Source organism: Ursus arctos, unplaced genomic scaffold (assembly GCF_023065955.2).
Source record: "Ursus arctos isolate Adak ecotype North America unplaced genomic scaffold, UrsArc2.0 scaffold_26, whole genome shotgun sequence".
Taxonomy (NCBI): Eukaryota; Metazoa; Chordata; class Mammalia; order Carnivora; family Ursidae; genus Ursus; species Ursus arctos.
In genome coordinates, this window is record NW_026622941.1 from 21,001,451 (window position 1) to 21,022,330 (window position 20,880).

Genomic DNA, 20,880 nt, shown 5'->3' on the forward strand with positions numbered 1-20,880 from the left:
GGTAGAAGGTGCCTGGGTGTCTCAGTTGGTTAAATGTCTGCCTTCAGCTTAGGTCATGATCCCAGGGTTCTGGGATTGAGTCCCACATCAGGCTCCCCAGTCAGTGGGGAGTCTGCTTCTCCCTCTGCCTCTCCTCCCCATGCACACATGCATTCTCCCTCTCTCTCACAAAAATAAATAAATAAAATCTTCAAAAAAAAAAAAATACTAAGGCAGAAATTAGAGAAAGTGCCAAAGGACCTCTATATTTCTTTTCAGTGTTAAAAACCATAAGGCTTTGGGGAATTTTCTCTAAGATTACTGAGTTGAAGGTAATGAGAATATTTCCATGAATGTGCATTCTTCCTGATCTGAGTATTACATTAACTCTTTCTAATAAAAATCTATTTGTTGTTGGTAAGTGACAATAAAAAGCACATATCGTCAAGTGTAGAACTTGATGAACTGTTATGGGTGTTGGTATGTGATATAGTTACTGTAGTCCTTGGTACAGGATTCTGACTTTGTTCTTTAAAATTGCCTTGACTGTTCTTGACTTTTTAAATTGCCATATAAATTGCAGATTTAGCTTTTCAATTTTCACAAAAGAAAATTTGTGAATTATAAATTCACTGGATGGCTTAGTCGGTTAAGTGTTTGCCCTAGGCTCAGGTCATGGTCCCAGGGTCCTGGGATGAGCCCCGCATCGGGCTCCCTGCTCAGCAGAGAGCCTGTTTCTCTCTCTCCCTCTGCTTCTCCCTCTACTTGTGTTCTCTCTCTCTCTCTCTCTCTGTCAAATAAATAAGTAAAATCTTAAAAAATAATGGATTGTTGGTATACAGAAATTCAGTTGATTGTTCTATATTGAATTTTTCAAACATTAATAATAATGTTTAATATGTATTCATTTTGCATTTTCTGTATCTGCAAATAATGACAGTTTTGTTTTTCCCTTTCCTATTTCTGTTCTTTTCTTTTCTTTTCTTTTCTTTTCTTCTTTGCCTTATTGCACTGGCCAGGACGTCCAGCACAATGTTGAAATGCAGGGTGATAGTGGGCACCCTTATCTCGTTCCCAGTCTCAGGGAGAACACTTTCAATAGTTTATTATGAGGTATGATGTTTTGTGTAGGTTTTCTTTGGATACTCTGTCAGATTAAGGAAGTTTCCTCTTTTAAACTTACATATGTGTGTATTTTTAAGTGGACCTCAAACTCACAACCCCGAGATCAAGGGTCGCATCCTGTATGGACTGAGCCAGCTAGGGGTTCCAAGGAAGTTTTCATTTTATTCTTAGTTTGCAGATGTTTTCATCATACATGAGTACTGAATTTTATCATGTGCTTTTTTTTGCACCTCATGACAATTGCATGATTTTCCTCCACTTTTCTGTCATTGAGCTGAAGAACATTGATTTTTAAAAAAAATTTGAATGTTAAAAACCTTTGCTTTCATAGAGTAGGCCCTGTTTGGTTCTGGTGTATTCTTTTTTTATATTGTGTTAGTATATTTTTAAGTTTTTATTTACTTAAATAATCTCTGCACCCTGCATGGGGCTCGAAGTCACGACCCTGAAATCAAGAGTCTCATGCCCTTCTCACTGAGCCAGCCTGGTGCCCCTGTTACTAATATTTTGATTAGGATTTTTGCAACTATGTTCATGAGACAGAGTGGTCTTTATAATTTTCTTGTAATGTCCTTGGCATGTTGTGGTATCTTACTGATAGCTTGTGTTCCTTTTTTTTTTTTTTCCTTGATAATTTTGGTTGGAAGTAATCAACATTATCTTAAAAAAGAATAATTTTTGATTGTTGAATTTTTCTGTTTTGATTGCCGTTTTATTTTCTTCCTAATTTTTTTTTAAGATTAATTGGCTGTTATTTTTCTAGTTTCTTGAGCTGGAAGCTTAGATCACTAATTTTCTGCCTTTTTAAAATATTTTCATTTATGTGACCCTGCAAGTGCCCACAAGTTTTGAAATGTCTTTATTATCATTCAGTTCAGAATGTTTTCTAATTATCTTTTTTTTCTTTATCCCGTAGATTACTTATGTCCATTAGGACTTCATTTCAGATGAGTGGGAGAATTTTAATCTTTTTTCTTACTGTGGTGAAAAACAGCATAAAATTTACTATATTAATCATTTTTATTTGGGGTGTCTAAGTTAATGTGCAGTTTGTGTTATTGATGTCTAGCACATATTCTCTTGTAGTTTGAGAAAATACTCTGAATGATTTTAATCTTTGATGATTATTGAGGCTTGTTCATAATCAAGCCTTTAGTCAATTTTGGTAATATTTCATGTAGGCTTGGAAAGCATGTGTATTATTGTTGGATACAGTTCTGTGTATGTCAAGTAAGTTGGATTTTTAATTTTGTTGTTCAGATCGCTTGTATATGTAATGACTTTTTCCTGTTTTTAAAAAATCATCTCTTGAGAAATGTGCTCAAGATTCAAACAGTTATGAACTTAGTTTGTCAGTTTCACTAAATATGAAGCCGTGTTATTGGATGCATACAATCTAGAATTGTTATATCTTCTTGGTTGATCCATTCTTTCATTATTATAAAATGTCCCCTTATCTTCCAGAACATATTGCTAAGATCTATTTTGTTTAATATGGTATAACTACATCAACTTTCTTTTGCATGTCTCTTGTAAAAGCCGCATATATAAATATATATTTTTCACACTTACTGTTTTAATTGGATTTAGTTGTTTCACATTTAGTGTAACTACTTACAGAGTTGAGTTTTTCTCTCAAAAAAATCTGTTTTTTTCTTTTTGTTTGACCTATTTGTTTTATATTCCTGTTTTTAACTGTTGCTTTTTTCCTTCTTTCAACATGTTCCCAAATCTCAGAGGAGCTTACAGTGTAACATGGAGCAGCAAATATAATTAAGCAATTAATTAATATAATTAAGTAAAGTCCATTTTAGTAAATGCTATGTATAAGGTACTATTTAAGCACTGAGAAGTATTTATGCCTTACCTGAGTTTAGGTACTCTCTCCTAGAAGAGAGAGCTCCTGTGTTGGATTTTTTCTTAAAGATTATTTATTTATTTATTAGAGAGAGAGAGAGAGCACGGGTAGGGGGAGGAGCAGAGGGAGAGGGACAAGCAGACTCTGTGCTGAGCTCAGAGCCGGACACAGGGCTTGACCCCACCACCCGAGATTATGACCTGAGCCAAAATCAGAGTCGTATGCTCAACTAACTGTGCTAGTCAGGTGCCCCTTTTGTGTTGGAATTTTGTTTTATTTTATTATTATTTTTTAAAGATTTTATTTGTTTGAGAGAGAGCAAGAGAGAGCATGAGTGGCTGGGGGGGGGGTGAGCGGGGAGAGGGAGGATCAGCCTCCCCACCGAGCAGGGAGCCCAATGCGGGACTTAATCCCAGAACCTTGAGATCATGACTTGAGCTGAAGGCAGACGCTTAACCGACTGAACCACCCAGGTGTGCCTCATGTTGGAATTTTAGAAGTTTGAGCTGAAGGCAGACGCTTAACCGACTGAACCACCCAGGTGTGCCTCATGTTGGAATTTTAGAAGTTAGAAGTTAGTGAAGTGAAGAAAAAGAAGGGTGAATTTGTCAGGTAGAGTGCTAGATAACTTGAGGGAGGCATCAAGGAACTTTTGTGCCCTGCGGAGCTTGAACTTTATCCTCTGAGCAGTGTGGAGTCATTTGAAGATTCCTTATTTATCATGTTCATATTTGTATTTTATTAATTTATTTTTTTTAAAAAGATCTTATTTATTTGAGAGAGAGCAGAGCAAGCAAGAGAGGGAGCGAGAGTATGTGCGCAAGCAGTGGGGTAAGGGCAGAGGGAGAAGCAGACTCCACACTGAGTGGAGAGCCCAACCCTGGGATCATGACCTGAGGCGAAGGCAGATGCTTAACTGACTGAGCCATCCAGGCACCCCAAGAAACAGAACTTCTAAGAATTATCTAGGAAGAGAACTTTTTATGTGGGGGATGGAGAGGGAGGGGTCAAGGATGGCTCTCTGATATTTGCCTGAGTGGATGGAACATAAAATGAATGGGTACTGTTACCATTAGATGATTAATCTTTGGTTTTAAACAATTTTATTATGAGATGTGTTGGTATTGTTTTCTTTATATTGCTTGGGTTCAGGCTTATTGAGCTTCCTGGATCTTTGAGTTCATAGTTCTTCATCAAATTTGGGTGAATTTTGGTCATTAAAAATTTTTTTTTCTGTTTTCCTTTTTTTGGGGGTACAAATTCTCTCTGTTCATGGATACTCTGCTTACTCACTCATGTTTACTTGCTCTCTTGTTTAGCTAATTCTTTTTTTTCCCCTTGGTGTTTTGTTTTGGATAGTTTCTGTTGCTCTGTCTTCAAGTTTGCTTTTTGGGGGGGCAATATCTAACTTACTGTTAAATCCATCTAGTGTATTTTTCTCCTTTGACATCTTGAGAAGCTTGACTTGGGTCTTTTTTTTTTTTTTTTAAGATTATATTTATTGATTTGAGAGAGAGAGAGCATGAGCAGGGGGAGGGGCAGAGGGAAAAGCAGACTCCCTGCTGAGCAAGGATTCTGATGCAGGACTCTTTCACAGGACCCAGGGATCATGACCTGAGCTGAAGGCAGATGCTTAACCGACTGAGCCATCCAGGCACCCAACTTGGGTCTTTTTATAGTCAGCGTTTTTGCATAACTTTTTGTTATAGAATACAAAACATATTTGTGTGTGCTGATGCTAACATCTGTGCCCATTCTGGTTGGTTTCAATTAATTGATTCCCCCCCTCATTATCGGTTGTATTTTTCAGCCTTTTTTACATACCTGGTAATCTTTAATTGGATGTCAGACATTGTGAATTTTTACCTTCTTAGGTACTGAATACTTTTTATAGTTATTTGGGAATAGTTTGAGTCTTTTGGGTCTTGCTTTTAAGGTTTGTTATGTGGGACCAGTGTAGCTTAGAGTCTAGGGCTAATCTATAAATCTATAACAGGTTTTATCGTAATTCGCTCTTTTATTGTGAATTATTTTGCTGTCTTTTGTTAAAATGTAAAAAATGTAGTTCTCTACATACATATTAAGATCTTAGTGCATGCCAGTCACTGTTCTAAATGCTTCTATGTATATTAACTCATTAATTCTCACAGTGCTATGAAATAGATTCTAGTATGTTAATATATGTAGATGTAGATATGTAGAATGGAGCACGTAGAGGTTAAGGGACTTGCGTAAGATTACTCAGCTTATAGATACACAGCTAGAATTCAGACTCAAGAAGTCTTGCTTTGTAGCACATCCTCTGAGCTGGTACTATCCGAAATACTTAACAGTGCAGGATAATCCCTGAGAAAAGGAGCACCATGAAATTTGTATTAGTTTTGTCCCACCTCCATTGAGATGAAATTTTACATTTCTTTTTTTTCACCCCTAAGATTTTATTTGAGAGAGAGAGAGAGAGGTGCGAGTGCACGAGCAGGTGGAGGTGGGGGAAGACAACGGGAGAAGCAGACGCTCCGCTGAACAGGGAGTCCGACTCAGGGCTCCCAATTTTATATTTCTAGTATATATCTAGTACAGTATATTTATCTAGTATATATCCAGTATATTTTATTGTACATTTCAGAAGGTTCAGCACATTGAATTTCTTGTAGGTACATATATGAGGTGGGAACCATCCAAGGGCAAAAACCGTTATCCATACATCTTTAAAGCCAGTGACAGACCATCAGAAACACACCAATGGCTGAACTAGTTAGTTTTAAGAGAGAACATATACCATTCAGAACGGTAGGGAGGATCTCAGTAAGTAGGTGTTAGAAAGGACTTAATACCAAATTTGGGTTTGCTGATTTGGGAGGAGGGTGTTCAAGGAAGCAGGCTTTCCTCTGGATTGGGTGCTGTCAGGAGGAAAGTGGGCCAAGTCTATGACCGGATATCTTAATCTTACCTAGAAGACTGGAGGAATGAACCAGGGCCAAAGCTGTGACTCGAAAAGGAACTGCAGTCATTCATATTAACCCAGATAGGGGGATATTTAGTTATTTTTATGGCTGGAAAAATTTTATAATTTTGTTTACGTTCAGACATGATTACAACAGAGTGGCTTTGTTTTTGTCTTGATGCATTGTGGTCAGAGTGGCCTCATCTGATGTTGGCGTTCTGTGAAATTGATTATGTTCAACAGAACCACAAGGCCTTACTGTGTGTGCCAGGTCAGTTCCTAGCTGTTGGGCTTCTTTTTTCTTTCTCAGTAATTTAATTTTTCACATGTAAACTATGATTCATTGCAGGAAAAAGAAAGTGAGAAAACATACATAAGCCAAAAGAAAAAAGTTTAAATTACAGAAGCAATAAAACAAAAAACAAGATTTAACCTGCCTAATCTTCTGTTGAATATCTTTGCAAATGTTTTTATCCTTATTTATACATAAAATATTTTTATAGATGCGAAGTTATATTATTAATGTATTTTTTTTTTTACTGTAAAGGATTTATTGTGACTGTCATTTCATTGGAAATAAGTATGTGATTGTTGTATGATAGAGAACGTTAGGGTTAGTTTCTCAGTCTTCGTTATAGTAAATTGAATTATTTTATCTGTACATGACATATGAAGAAGTTACAAAATAACTTGTGTAAATTGATACAGCTTTGTAATAAACAACATGCTTTTCAACACAGTTTTTAATAAAATGATTCACATTTAGTTTAAATGCATATGCTTCTTTTCAATTCTGTATACAGTGTCTGTGAAATCTAGGTGGGAAGCAATACCTGTATGTCTCTGCATACCTGAAAAAGTAGATATTTAAAATAAGTCTCTTTACATTGGCTTATACAATTTACCTGCTAAATTAGGTGAGTAAGGATAATAGTCAAGTCTTGTATATAATAAAAAAAAATTATATAAAAACTAATAGCTGTATATTATCTTAGGAAATACCTTGTAAATTTTCATCTGAAGATGTAAAGCCTTTTCAGATGTCATTTATCATTACAATAATCTTGAAATAGAAACATTTATATTCTTTCTCAGGCATTAAGTAAATATGTGTACATTTAAGACTTACCCTTTAGACTTTTTTCCTTTTGGTTTTTGCCAGTTTTCTTGGAAAAAAGTGTCCTTATCTCTTGCTTACACTTTTACCTCTTGTCCCTTCAGTCCACCTAAGAGCTTCCAGAAGCTTTGAATTATAATTGAGCAAATAGAAAAATTAATTTTAGTATCAGAGGAAAATGAAAGTTGAAATTTTTGAGTGGATTTGAATTAATACTGTTAATCATCTGTTCATTTTTAAATGTACCATTTGTGCTCAGATATGAAAAAGAACTTGAAATTCTTGACTTAAGCTCTTGAAAAGTTCCAAAAGTCCCTTTTAGAAAATACTGTAGAAATCTCTACTTAACGTCTCACTTCCTCTAATTAAGGTTGTGCTTTTTTTAGCCATAGCATTCAAGTTTGAATTATAACCTGAATGCTTAAAACAATTTCTAATGCATGTTGTGTTAAGGAACCTTTAAAATTAACATTTAAAATTAATTTTTATAAGTTGGAGATTTACCATAATGTGTAACTTATGGTGGATTTATATTTGTACATTATACTTGTGAACATTATTAAAGACCTTGTATATGTTATATGCCATTCTGGAGGAGGGCATTGTCTATCTTCAGAGGCTTTCCAATTTATTAGACATAGGAGAGATTGTGTATTGTGTATATACATACACGTTTGCAATGATTGCAGTACAAGCATACTTTGAGATATAATAGGTATCAAAACATTGTATGGAAGTACTGGAAATTGAATAGTTAACACTTTTGGATCAAGAAAGACAATATTATAGGAATTATAGCATTCCTTTTGTTTAAATCTAGAGTTAAAATTATAGACATGTTCGGCAAAAGTATATTTAAAAGTTTGTTAAAAATTAGATATTTTCTTTTAATTAGTGTTTAATTATTTTAAGCTATTTACTATTTCATTCATTAAACATATGTAATTGCTTTTTCCCCCCATTTTTTCTTTCTTTTTTTTTTTTTTGGCAGCTTTTCACAGATGGAATCACAAATAAACTTATTGGCTGTTACGTGAGTAATACAATGGAGGATGTAGTCCTGGTGCGAATTTATGGCAATAAGACTGAGTTGCTAGTTGATCGAGATGAGGAAGTGAAGAGTTTCCGAGTGTTGCAGGCTCATGGCTGTGCACCACAACTCTACTGTACCTTCAATAATGGACTGTGCTATGAATTTATACAGGGAGAAGCATTGGATCCAAAGCACGTCTGCAACCCTGCCATTTTCAGGTACATTTCTTTTTCTAAATAATTTTTCTTTTTGAAAAATAAGAGTATTAAGTGTGCTAAGGTAATTATTTTTTAAAACTGCCTTTTCTTTCTTTGAGCAACTGTTTGGTTACCTTAGAAACTTTCTTTAGTTAGGGTTCTGTTTTGTTTTTGCTGAAGAAAAAAATCCTTTCTGTCTGCCGTCTCATCATTGACTCTTTGCAAAAGAAAAAAAGGACAGTGAGATGTGGTTTTGGATTAGCCTGCTACAGAGTGTCAAGGCTTCCCCTTAATTTTTTATTTATTTATTTTACTTTATTTTATTTATTTTTTAAAATTTAAATTAAATTAATTAACATATAGTATATTATTAGTTTCAGAGGTAGAGTTCAGTGATTCATCGGTTGTATGTAACACTCAGTGCTCATTACATCACATGCCCTCCTTAATGCCCCTTACCCAGTTACCGCATCCCCTACCCCCTCCCTTCTAGCAATCCTGTTTGTTTCCTGTAGGTAAGATGTCTCTTATGGTTTGTCTCTGTCTCTAATTTTGTCTTGTTTTATTTTTCCCTCCCTTCCCCTGTTTCTCTGTTTTGTTTCTTAAATTCCACATGTGAGTGAGATGATATGGTGATTGTCTTTCTCCGATAGACATATTTTGCTTAGCATAATACCCTCAAGTTCTATCCACGTCGTTGCAAATGGCAAGATTTTTTTGATGGCTGAGTAATATTCCATTGTATATATATATCCATTAATCTGTTGATGGACATCTGGGTTCTTTCCATAGTTTGGTTATTGTGGACATTGCTGCTATAAACGTTGGGGTGCAGGTACCCTTTCGGATCACTACATTTGTATCTTTGGGTTAAATACCCATTAGTGCAATTGCTGGCTCATAGGGTAGCTCTATTTTTACCTTTTTGAAGAACCTCCATACCGTTTTCCAGAGTGGCAGCACCCGTGTGCATTCCCACCAGCAGTGTAAGAGTTTCCCCTTTCTCCGCATCCTTGCCAAAATTTGTTGTTTCCTGACTTGTTAATTTTAGCCATTCTGACTGGCATGAAGTGGTCCCCTTAATTTTTTAAAGTAGTGCTTGGATTAAAGCATTACACATTTCTTATCACTAACTTCTGCAATTCAGTTGCTCGTATTTTCAGAGTTTTTGCTTACTAAGATTCTTTTACTTCTGTTAACACTGTTACTTTTTAAACTTTTTATTTAACTCAGTGTATTATGTTACTTTTTAAACAATATGTTTTCTGTAAGAATAATATCTTGCATAGGCTAGATCATTTTTCCAAAAGTACTGTCTTTTGCGGTTCTTTTTCTGCTCTTAAAAACTAGCAAATCAGCTTGATTTGAAAACTGCAGATTCATTCATAGTTTAAACCAGAAGTTCTTATTTTGTTCTCAAGACCCCTTTACAACTCTTAAAAGTTATTGAGGACCTAAAGAGTTTTTGTGAGTTATATCTATCAATGTTTACCATGTTAGAAATTAAAACAACTTATTTTGAATACAAGAATATCAAGCACACATTGTTAGCTGTCAGGGTGATAATGTTACCATACCACTTCATGTAGCTTCTTGAAAACTACACCATGTACTCATGAGAGAATTAGAGTGAAAAAGGTAAACAATATCTTAATAAAGGTAATTTTAACTTCATAAACCTGAAAGGGTTTGAGTCTCTAGGATTCTGGATCATATATATTTTTAAAATTTTATTTATTTATTTGACAGAGAGAGAGAGACAGAGCACGCTCTAGTGTGAGCGAGAGTGAGCATGAGTAGGGGGAGGGGCAGAAAGATAGGGAGAGAGAAGCAGTCTCCCCATGAGCAGGGATCCTGATGCAGGGGTCTATCTCAAGACTTCGGGATCATAACCTGAGCCGAAGGCAGTCACTTAATGGACTGAGCCACCGAGGACCCAGGCCACCCTTCTCTTTTCTTTCTTTTTTTTTTTTTTAATTTTATTTGTTTATTAGAGAGTCTGGACCATATTTTAAGAGTTGCTTCATTAACAACACTGATAAAAATGGAATGGACCAGTATTTACCTATTTTAAATAATATTTAAAAATACTTTGGCGTAGAAATCTATCTACTCATACCCCAGTTTTTAAACAGATCTTCCCTTATGTGAGTGTACTATTTAGAATGTATTGAAGGACCCCGATTAATAGATAATATGTTTTTTCTTTTGTGTCACATTTTTTGGTGGTCTTTAGGTGTGTGTGCTTGTGTGTGTATCAGATTTATTTATAAATCCTTAATCTTTAAAAAAAAAAATTTGTAGGGGCGCCTGGGTAGTGCAGTGGTTAAGCGTCTGCCTTCGGCTCAGGGCGTGATCCTGGCGTTCTGGGATCGAGCCCCACATCAGGCTCCTCCACTAGGAGCCTGCGTCTTCCTCTCCCACTCCCCCTGCTTGTGTTCCCTCTCTCGCTGGCTGTCTCTATGTCAAATAAATAAATAAAAATCTTTAAAAAAAAAACCAAAAAAACAAAAGCACAATAAAGGACACCTGGGTGGCTCAGTGGGGTAAGCGTCTGCCTTCGGCTCAGGTCATGATCCCAGGGTCCTGGGATTGAGCCCCACATGAGACTGCCTGCTCAGTGGGGAGTCTGCTTCTCCCTCTCCCCATGCGTGTGCCCGTGCACTCTCTCTCTCTCTCTCTCTCTCTCTCGCTCACTCTCTTGCTCAAATGAATAAAATCTTTAAGTAATAAAAGCATAATAAAGTCAACAGATTAGTAATATCTAGAATTTGCCTAAGTACTTTAATACTTTGATGAATGTCCAAGTTATTAGAAGATCTGCCTAAGTCAGATAGAATATGAAAAGTTTGAGGGAAAAAAAATTACAGTAATTATAAAAGCTAACATTTACATAGTATTTAACATATACCAGGCATTGTTCTAAACTTTTACATATACTAACAACTTTAATCCTTACAACAATGCTAGAAGTAGGTACTATTATTATCTCATTTTTTAGATAAGAAAACTGAGGCACAAAATGTTTAAGTACTATGCCCAAATTCACACAGCTCATAAATCTGAAGCAGTCTGGTTCCACTGTGTATCCTTGGTGAGAGACATAATGCCATATATAGAACTTTACATGGGTATAGATTCTATAACTTTCCACAATCACTCAAAGAGAAAAAAACTGCCCCAGGTATCCAGTTTCCATCATGAGACTATAGAGTAAATAGAAGGGAGAAATGTGAATATGAACTTCTGACCAGCAAAGAGTAACCACTGCTAATAGTTAAACGGAAAGCTTAAATTCGGTTAAAGACAGTTTAGGAAAATCAACATCAAACGCATAGAAGTATGGGTTTTACAAAGGCAGTTAAAGACTGCTACACCAGTAAAGTGGTATTACCCTTAAGCAACTTTCTTCTTAAATCTTTTGGACACTGACTCTTAAAACTAGTATTTTTCTCCCTGTTTTATTTAGTTACTAGGAAGCTCATATGGCCCTTCTCTAACAACCTTATGGAATACACTTTTTGTATCTCAATCTAGATCCAGCTTTTCCTTTGGCCTACTTTATGCATCTAATCACTTTTAATTCTGTTATATAGGTGTATCTCAAACACTGAGAACAAGATTGAGGATTTATAGGGACACGTGGGTGGCTCAGTCAGTTAAGCGTCTGCCTTCTGCTAAGGTCCTGGGATCGAGCCCCATGTGGGGCTCCTTGCTCAGCAGGGAAGTCTGCTGTTCCCTCTCTCTCTGCCTCTTGCTCATGTGCTCTCTCGCTCTCTCAAATAATTACAATATATTTTTTTAAAGATTTATTTATTTGACATATTATAACATATTATGTAGTATTCCTTAAGGTGTATGCAAGCAGCATGTAGATACAGTGTAGCAAGTAATTATTGCTACCACTAAACCCCCCTTGTTTGTGACAGACAAAACTAACCAGTCTTGGAGCTCTTTACTTCTGAGCATAGATGAGATTTCAGAATCTTTCTCAACTAAGTGATTTTAGGTAATTACTACCCATGATTAGTCCCTTATTTTGGTTTTTAACTTCCTCTAAGAGACCATTTTATATTAAAAAGTCAAGATTTTAGGGGTGTCTGGGTGGCTCAGTTGGTTAAACGTCTGACTCTTGGTTTCAGCTCAGGCCATGATCTCATGGGTCATGGGATCAAGCCCTGCATTGGGCTCTGCACTCAGTAGGGAATCTGCCTGAAGACTTTCTCCCTCCTTCCTGCCTCAGCTCGCGGGCTTGCTCTCTCTCTCTCTCTCAAATAAATAAATCTTTAAAAAAGAAGTCGGGGTGCCTGGGTGGCTCAGTTGGTTAAACAGCTGCCTCCAGCTCAGGTCATGATCTCGGGTCCTGGAATCAAGCCTGGCATTGGACACTCTGCTCAGTGGGGAGCCTGCTTCTTCCTTTCCCTCTGCCTCTCCCCCTGGCTTGTGCTTTCTCTTGCTCTCTCTCTCTCAAATAAATAAAATCTTAAAAAAAAAAAAAAAGAAAAAAGAATTGCATGCTTTTATAAAAAAAATTTTAAAAAGTCAAGATTTTATTTTTAGAAATGATACTAAAAAAAGGTAGTAATGGGGATGCTACAATTCTTATTAGAGAAATGATATAGTGATGATGGTGGCTAATACTGATATAGCACTTAATATGAGCTGGACACTCTTCTAAACACCTTTGTGTGTGTATTTTTTTTTAAAGATTTATTTATTTTAGAGAGAGATTGGAAGGGGAGGGCCAGAAGGAGAGGGAAAGAGAGAATTCCAAGTAGGCTCCCCACTGAGCACGGAGCCTGAAGCGGGCTCCATCTCACAACCCTGAAATTGTAACCTGAGCCAAAACCAAGAGTCAGACACTCAACCAACAGAGCCACCCAGGCATCTCTATGTATGTTTTTTAATATATTTTGTTATTAAGTAAGCTATCCCCATGTGGGACTCAAACTCATGTCCCCAATATCAAGAGTTGCATGCTCAACCGACTGAGTCAGCCAGGCGCCCCAGAACACCTTATGTGTATTAGTAAATTCAACTCACAATAATCCCAGGAATAGATAATATTAAGATCCCATTTTAATAGATGAGAAACATAAGGTGCAAAGATTTTAAGTAATTTGCCTAAGGTCACATGGCTAGTAAAAGTATATCCCAAAAGATACTAATGAGTAACTTAATCTTTTTACTTACTCACTGAGAAGAGATCGTTAAATATAAGGAAAAATAGTAAGGCCTTTTTTACATCACATTAAAAAAAATAACATATTATGAAAATTTGTAGAATTGAAAATAAATGTAGACTTTTCCCCATTTATTGATTTGTGATCATTCTATATAATTAAATAATTGTTAAGCTTACTATAAAATTTGTTTTAAAAGGAAAGCTTTGCATAATTCGTCTTAAGTAATCTTTTTTTTCTTTTTTAAGATTTTATTTATTTATTTGACAGAGAGAGAGACAGCGAGAGAGGGAACACAAGCAGGGGGAGTGGGAGAGGGAGAAGCAGGCCTCCCGCCGAGCAGGAAGTCTGATGTGGGACTCGATCCCAGGACCCTGGGATCATGACTTGAGCCAAAGGCAGACGAGCCACCCAGGCGCCCCACGATCTTAAGTAATCTTAAGTAGAAAGAGAAGAATTACAGTCTTCTTTGACATTCTTTTTTTTTTTTTTTTTTTATAAAGATTTATTTATTTTAGAGAGGAGCAAGAGAGTGTGAGATGGGGAAGGGACAGTGGGAGAGGGAGAGGGGGAAAGAGAATTTCAAGCCAGCTTGTCTCTTAGTGTGGAGCCCCACACAGGGCTCTATCTCACAACCCTGAGTTCATAACCTGAGCTGAAATCAAGAGTGGATGCTTAACTGACTGAGCCACCCAGGTGCCAAATAATTATAGTTTTTGATCAAGAACACTGAAATTTTGCCAAAGGTCGCTTTGGTATTTGATACCATGTCATGAACATGTTTGCACTGAATTAACTAGAGGAGTTTCTGAAAACTGTGGAGACAATAAAAAGATATGTGGTTCCTAAGGGTTAGTGTGGGAGGAGGGATAGAATAGTGAAACAGGATTTTTAGGGCAGTGAATATATTTAACTTTTCTCCTTTGAAAAATGAATTTCTATATTTATGTTAAAAAGGGTCTTTGATTTATCAATTAATAGGGCTTATTACTAATTTTGGATTAGTTAGGTATCACATTTTGAGCCATTTTACGAGGTAAACTGATATGCAGCCAGCAGTACATGTTTATTTGAGCATTAGATAAAGTCCACCGTGCTCTCTGCTATGGTTCATTCAGACATGGCTACTTGCCTGTATTATGGTTACAGAGTATCTGCTTTGAATATTAAAAAATCTGATACATATTTATGTTTAGTCTAGGGAAAGAGAATTCAGACAGTCCCTTCTCTCCTTCCTAGTAACTTGCAGTGTGTGGCAGACAATAATCTTGGAGAAAAGTAAGCTAAGTAGTATACACAGAAGAACAGAAAAGGTTTTCAAAAAAAGTATAGATCGTTTACTGTGGTATACTTCCGAAATTAGGCGGTGTTTCACTGAGATCACGTTTGAACTGGACTTTAAAGGAAGAGGCGGAGCATATGGAAGAGGCTGTGAGGAAATGGTATGATAGATAAAGATGAGTTGTACCAGGTTAATGCTTAGCGTAGTAATTCAACTTATGGAAATTTATCATGATTTGTTTTGTTTGAACTTTTCTCTTGCAATCAAGTATTACAGAGATATTAAAAAAATTTTTAAAAATTCACAGGTGTTTAAGAATATTCTCATCAGGTATTTCTCTGAAACTGCTAGGAATCCTTCCTGCAGTTTAATTAAAAACCACCCAGCAACAGACATAATGGGAGGAAATACAGTTTAAAATTAATTATTGCACATTCATCAAAAAGCATAAGTAGAAAATGACGACTTCCAGTGCTGGAATGTATTGTAGTGGAACTGGTACGTTGTGAGTTGTAATACTGGCAATGTTCTTTTGGAAATTAATAGGGCAATGTATAATAATTCATAAAAGAAAGTTACGTGTTTTTGTCATGACAACTCTTATATTCAGATATAACCAAGGCACAAATATTATGTTACTATTGAAATGATAATGTTGAATAGTCTAAAATATGCAGAATGGCTGATGCAGGGTTAAGTGGGAAAAAATCAGCTTAATAGCTGAACTTTGGCTATAGTCGCACCATAATTGGCTTATGTGAAAATCCAAACGGAGTATGTAAAAATGAAATAAACTATTGGAGTGGTAGGATTAGGGATTATTTTTCAGTTAAAAATATTCCTGTTATTGTTATAATGCTCTTAAAAATTTTTTTAAAAAGATTTTATTTATTTGAGAGAGAGAGTGAAAGCATGCACAAGGAAGGTTGGAGGGAGCAGGGAGTCCAGCATGGCGCTTGATCCCAGGATCCTGGGATCACGCCCTGAGCTGAAGGCAGACGCTTAACGACTGCGCTACCCAGGCGCCCCCCGCTCTTAATTTTTTAAAAGCTTCCAAGAGTGGGGGCAATTAGTATTAGTGGATATTTAAGAAAATTTTCTGAAGCCTTGAAATTTTCAAATATTTTGCTTTACTGAGGATGGGATTTTAAAGTAGCATTTACTTGATGTTAATACAGTGAAGCCTTACTTATTATTTTGGGGGGGGCATTTTTTTCTTAAATTTAAATTCAGTTAATTAACATATAAGGTATTATTGTTTTCAGAGGTAAAGGCCAGTGATTCATCAGTCTTATATAATGCCCAGTGCTCATTACATCACATGCCCTCCTTAATGCCCATCACACAGTGACCCCATCGCCTCACTCCCTTCCCCCAATAACCTTCAGTTTGTTTTCTATGATTAAGAGTCTCTTATGGTTTGTCTCCCTCTCTGATTTTGTCTTGTTTTATTTTTTCCTCTCTTCCCTTTGCTCCTGTATTTTGTTTTTTAAATTCACATATGAGTGAGATCATACGATAATTGTCTTTCTCTGATTGACTTATTTCACTTAGCATAATACCCTCCAGGTCCATCCACGTTGTTGCAAATGGCAAGATTTCAATTTTTTTAATGGCTGAGTAATATCCCATTATGTGTATATGTATATATATATATATACACACACACACACACGTATATGTATATATATACACACATACAAACACTACATCTTCTTTATCCATTCATCTGTCGATGGACATCTGGGTTCTTTTCATAGTTTGGCTATTGTGGACATTGCTGCTATAAACATTGGGGTGCAGGTACCCCTTTGGATCACTACATTTGTATCTTTGGGACAAATACCCAGTAGTACAATTGCTGGGATGTAGATTAGCTCTATTTTTACCTTTTTGAAGAACCTCCATACTGTTTTCCAGAGTGGCTGCACCAGTTTGCCTTCCCACCAGCAGTGTAAGAGGGTTCCCCTTTGTTCTCATCCTCCCCAACATCTGTCGTTTCCTGGGTGGTTAATTTTAGCCATTCTGACTGGTGTGAGGTGGTATCTCATTGTGGTTTTGGTTTGTGTTTCCCTGATGGCAAGTGATGTTGAACATTTTTTCATGTGTCTTATTGGCCATTTGTAGGTCTTCTTTGGAGAAATGTCTGTTCATGCCTTCTGCGCATTTCTTGATTGGATTATTTGTTCTTTGAGTGTTGAGTTTGATAAGTTCTTTATAGGTTTTAGATACTAGCCCTTTATCTGATAAGACATTTGCAAATATCTTCTCCCATTTTGTCTGTTGTCTTGGTTTTGTTGACTGTTTCCTTTGCTGTGCAAAAGCTTTTTATCTTGATGAAGTCCCAGTAGTTCAGTTTTGCCATTGTTTCCCTTGCCTTTGGATGAAGCTTTATTTATTGAGGTAGAAGAAGGACCAATCGATGATAGTGAAAATCAGAAATCCTTAAGTAATTTTTTATTACCTTCTTACATATACAAATTAAGATTCATGGTTTATTAAGTAGTGCAGAATTACATTAATGAAGAGATTTTTTAATAGTTTTTTTCACTTGTATATAAAATTTACCAATAGAAAACAATTGCTATAATCAAGTCTTGTTAAGAACTATATTTTTAAATAACTATTTGATTTATTTAACTGCTGTAGTCAAGAGCAGAACTTATTAAGAACTATATTCTTATTAAGAACTATATTCTTTTTATAACTAATTAATTAAATTTTTTTTTTGGTGGAGGTGCTGGGTAGCAAACTAAAAGTTTCTTTTTACCTGTAAAATACATATAACAATTTACTATCTTAATCATTTTTAAAGTATACCATTAAGTACTATTAAGTACATTCACATTGTTGTGCAACCTGTCTCCACAATTATTTTCATCCTACAAAACTAAAAATTTTTTTTTAAAAAAGATTTTATTTATTCGTTAGAGAGCGAGCCAGAGAGAGCCCAGGCAGCAGGGAGAGGTAAAGGGAGAAGCTGACTCCCTGCTGAGCTGACAGCCTGACATGGGGCTCCATCCCAGGACCTGGAGACCATGACCTGAGCTGAAGGCAGATGCTTCACCTTCACCCAGGCGCCCCCAAAACTAAAATTTTATATGCATCGACTGCAACTTTTCTAATTCTCCCCTACCTCCAGCCTTGGCAGCCATTATTCTACTTTCTGTCTGTATGAATTTGACTGCTGTAGGTATTTCATGAAAGTGGAATCACACTTTTTGTCTTTTTGTGATTGGCTTATTTCACTTAGCATGGTGTCTTCAAGCTTCATCCATGTTGTAGCATGTGCCAGAATTTCCTTCCTTTTTAAAATACTCCATTTTATATCTGTATACTGTATTTTGCTTATCCATTCATCCATGGATGGACATTTGGGTTGCTTCCACCTTTTTGGCTATTGTGAACAAGGTCGTTATGAACACAGGTGTACAAATGTTTGTTCAAGACCCTGCTTTCAGTCTTTTTGGATATATAACCAGAAGTGGAATTGTTGGATCATATGATAATTCTATTTTTAATTTTTTGAGGAACCACCATACTGTTTTCCATATCAACTTCACCATTTTACATTCCTACCAGTAGTGCACAAGGCTGCTGTTTCTCCGTATCCTTGCCAACACTTATTATTTTGCTTTTTTGATAGTAGTCCTCCTGATGGCTATGAAATGTTACATCACTGAGGTTTTTATTTTCATTTGCCTAGTGATTAGTCATATTTAGCATTTTTTCTTATGCTTGTTGGCCATCTTAATGCTTGTTGGCTTCTTGGGGGAAATGTTAATTTACCCATTTTCTTCTTTTTTTTTTTTTTTTTTAAAGATTTTATTCTTAAGTAATCTCTACACCCAGCATGGGGCTCAGACTCACAACCCTGAGATCAAGAGTCTCAGACTGAGCCATCCAGGTGCCCCTATTTACCCATTTTTTAATTGGATTGTTTATTTTTGGTTGTCAAGCTATAGTATTTTATATATTCTGGATATTAACCCTTATCACATATATGATTTGCAGATTTTTTTCTCATTCTGTAGGCTGCCTTTTCACTCCAGTGATTTTGTCTTTTGATGCAGTTTTAAATTTTAATACAATTTAATTATTTTTACTTTTGTTGCCTGTCCTGTTGATATCATATCAACACTGGCCAAATCCAGTGTCATGAAGCTTTCTTCCTTTTCTTCTAAGAGTTTTATACTATAAGCTTTATTTATTTTTTTAAAGATTTATTTATTTGAGAGAGTGAGTGAGAGACAGAGAGAGAGCATGAGCGCGGTAGAGAAAGAAGCAGACTCCTGCTGAGCAGGGAGCTGGATGCAGGGCTAGATCTCAAGACCCTGGGATCATGACCTGAGCCGAAGGCAAATGCTTAACTGACTGAGCCATTGAAGTGCCCCAGGAGTTCTATAGCTTTAGCTCTTACATTTAGATTTTTGATTCATTGTGAGTTAATTTTTATATATGATATAAGACAGGTGGATATCCAATTTTCCCAACACCAGGTGTTGAAAAAGATTGTCCTTTGCCTGTTGGATGGTCATTGTACCCTTATTGAAAATCATTTGACCATAAACTTGAGGGTTTATTTCTGGGCTGTTTGTTCCATTGATCTGTATTTATGTCATTGTGCCAGTACCACACTGTTTTAATAACTATAGCTTTGTAATAAGTTTTGAAGTCAGGATGTGAGACCTCCAGCTTTATTCTTTTTTAAAAATTGTTCTAGCCATCTGGGAGTTTCTTAAAACTACATTTGAATTTTAGGATGGGTTTTTCTATGTATGCAAAAAACACTACTGGGATTTTGGTAGGAATTGCATTGAATCACTTCGGGTAATATTGACATCTTAACAATATTAAGTTTCCCAGTCCATGAACATGGGATGTCTTTCCATTTATTTGTGTGTTTAATTTTTTTTGGCTGTGTTTCGTAGTTTGGAGTATACAGGTCTTTCACCCTTCTTGGTTCAGTTTGTTCCTAAATATTTTATTCTTTTTGATGCTATCATAAATGAAATTGTTCTCTTAATCTCCTTTTGGGATTGTTCATTGTTAATGTAGAACTGCAACTGATTTTTACATGTTACTTTTGTATTCTGCAACTTTGTTGAATTCATTTATTAGTAAAAACTATTTTTCTTAAAGCCATTCTTCACAAATTGCCTGTTTTGTTGATGCCCAGTTTATCAAAAATTTTAGATGAGTATGGAACTCATAATTAGGACTTAATTTTGTAAAACTCTTAGCAAGGCCTAGTTTTCAAGTATGTAGCTGCTGTGCTTATGGTTGAACTATACTTGTTATTTCCATGAAAATATTTGTATTATACATAGATTTTCTTCCTTTCCTTCTTAATTTTGCTAAGAAAAGATAGACCACTAGTTCTAAGAGTCATAGAAGTTGGCTTGAATTCTAGACTTTAAGAGGAAGCTTATACAAAATGTGTCTTTCTTGTCAAAGAACAGGTAGTATTTCAAATGGATAGTCACTTTGTTTTTGTATAGCAAGGTATTAATTTTGTTAAAATTCTTACTATATGAGATTAAAAAAATTCAAGATGGATTTATTGTCAGGTATATTAAAATCTAATAGAGGGAAGATCCCTTGGTCTTACGGTAAATTTCTAAATGTACTCTGGGTCTTTTGCCAAGATAATGACTCTCATTCATCAAGTATTTATCTGTTAAAGTATCTCCTCCAAGTACTGAGTGTTACAAGAGGTAAAAGAAAAGTCTTTGCCCCTTACAGGTTAACTTAATGGTAGTATTTATCAGTAGGGTTGATAAAACAGTCTCAACTATTGCTGTTAGAATTTGCTGCTATTCCATTTTGAATTCTATGGGAAAATGCTACAAAGGATTTTAAATAACACTGAATACACTTTTACCTGTCATATAGATATGATACTATCATTTAATATTGATTTTGTTCTTTATATAATCTAATTTTCAGTGTACCTATAGATAGGGCAAATATATTCACAATTTACTTTAAAAGATATTAATCATTAGCTCTTAAGTTTTGTTGCGGATTTTTAAAAAAGACTTTATTTATTAGAGAGAGCGCACGTGCACACACAAGCAGGGTGAGTGGCAGGCAGAGGGAGAACTAGGCTCCCCACTGAGCAAGGAACCTGGTGTGGGACTTGCTCCCAGGACTCAGATC

The 20,880-nt window shown here is 35.8% G+C and overlaps 1 protein-coding gene across 1 annotated transcript in view; it reads left to right on the plus strand.

Moving 5' to 3' along the window:
* ETNK1 (ethanolamine kinase 1) overlaps positions 1 to 20,880 on the plus strand; it is a 67,388-nt gene that overhangs the window by 12,460 nt on the left and 34,048 nt on the right. Inside the window, exon 2 of the mRNA XM_026502277.4 lies at positions 8,015 to 8,274. Within this exon, the coding sequence (XP_026358062.1) occupies positions 8,015 to 8,274 (260 nt within the window). The remainder of the gene's footprint in view (positions 1 to 8,014; positions 8,275 to 20,880) is intronic.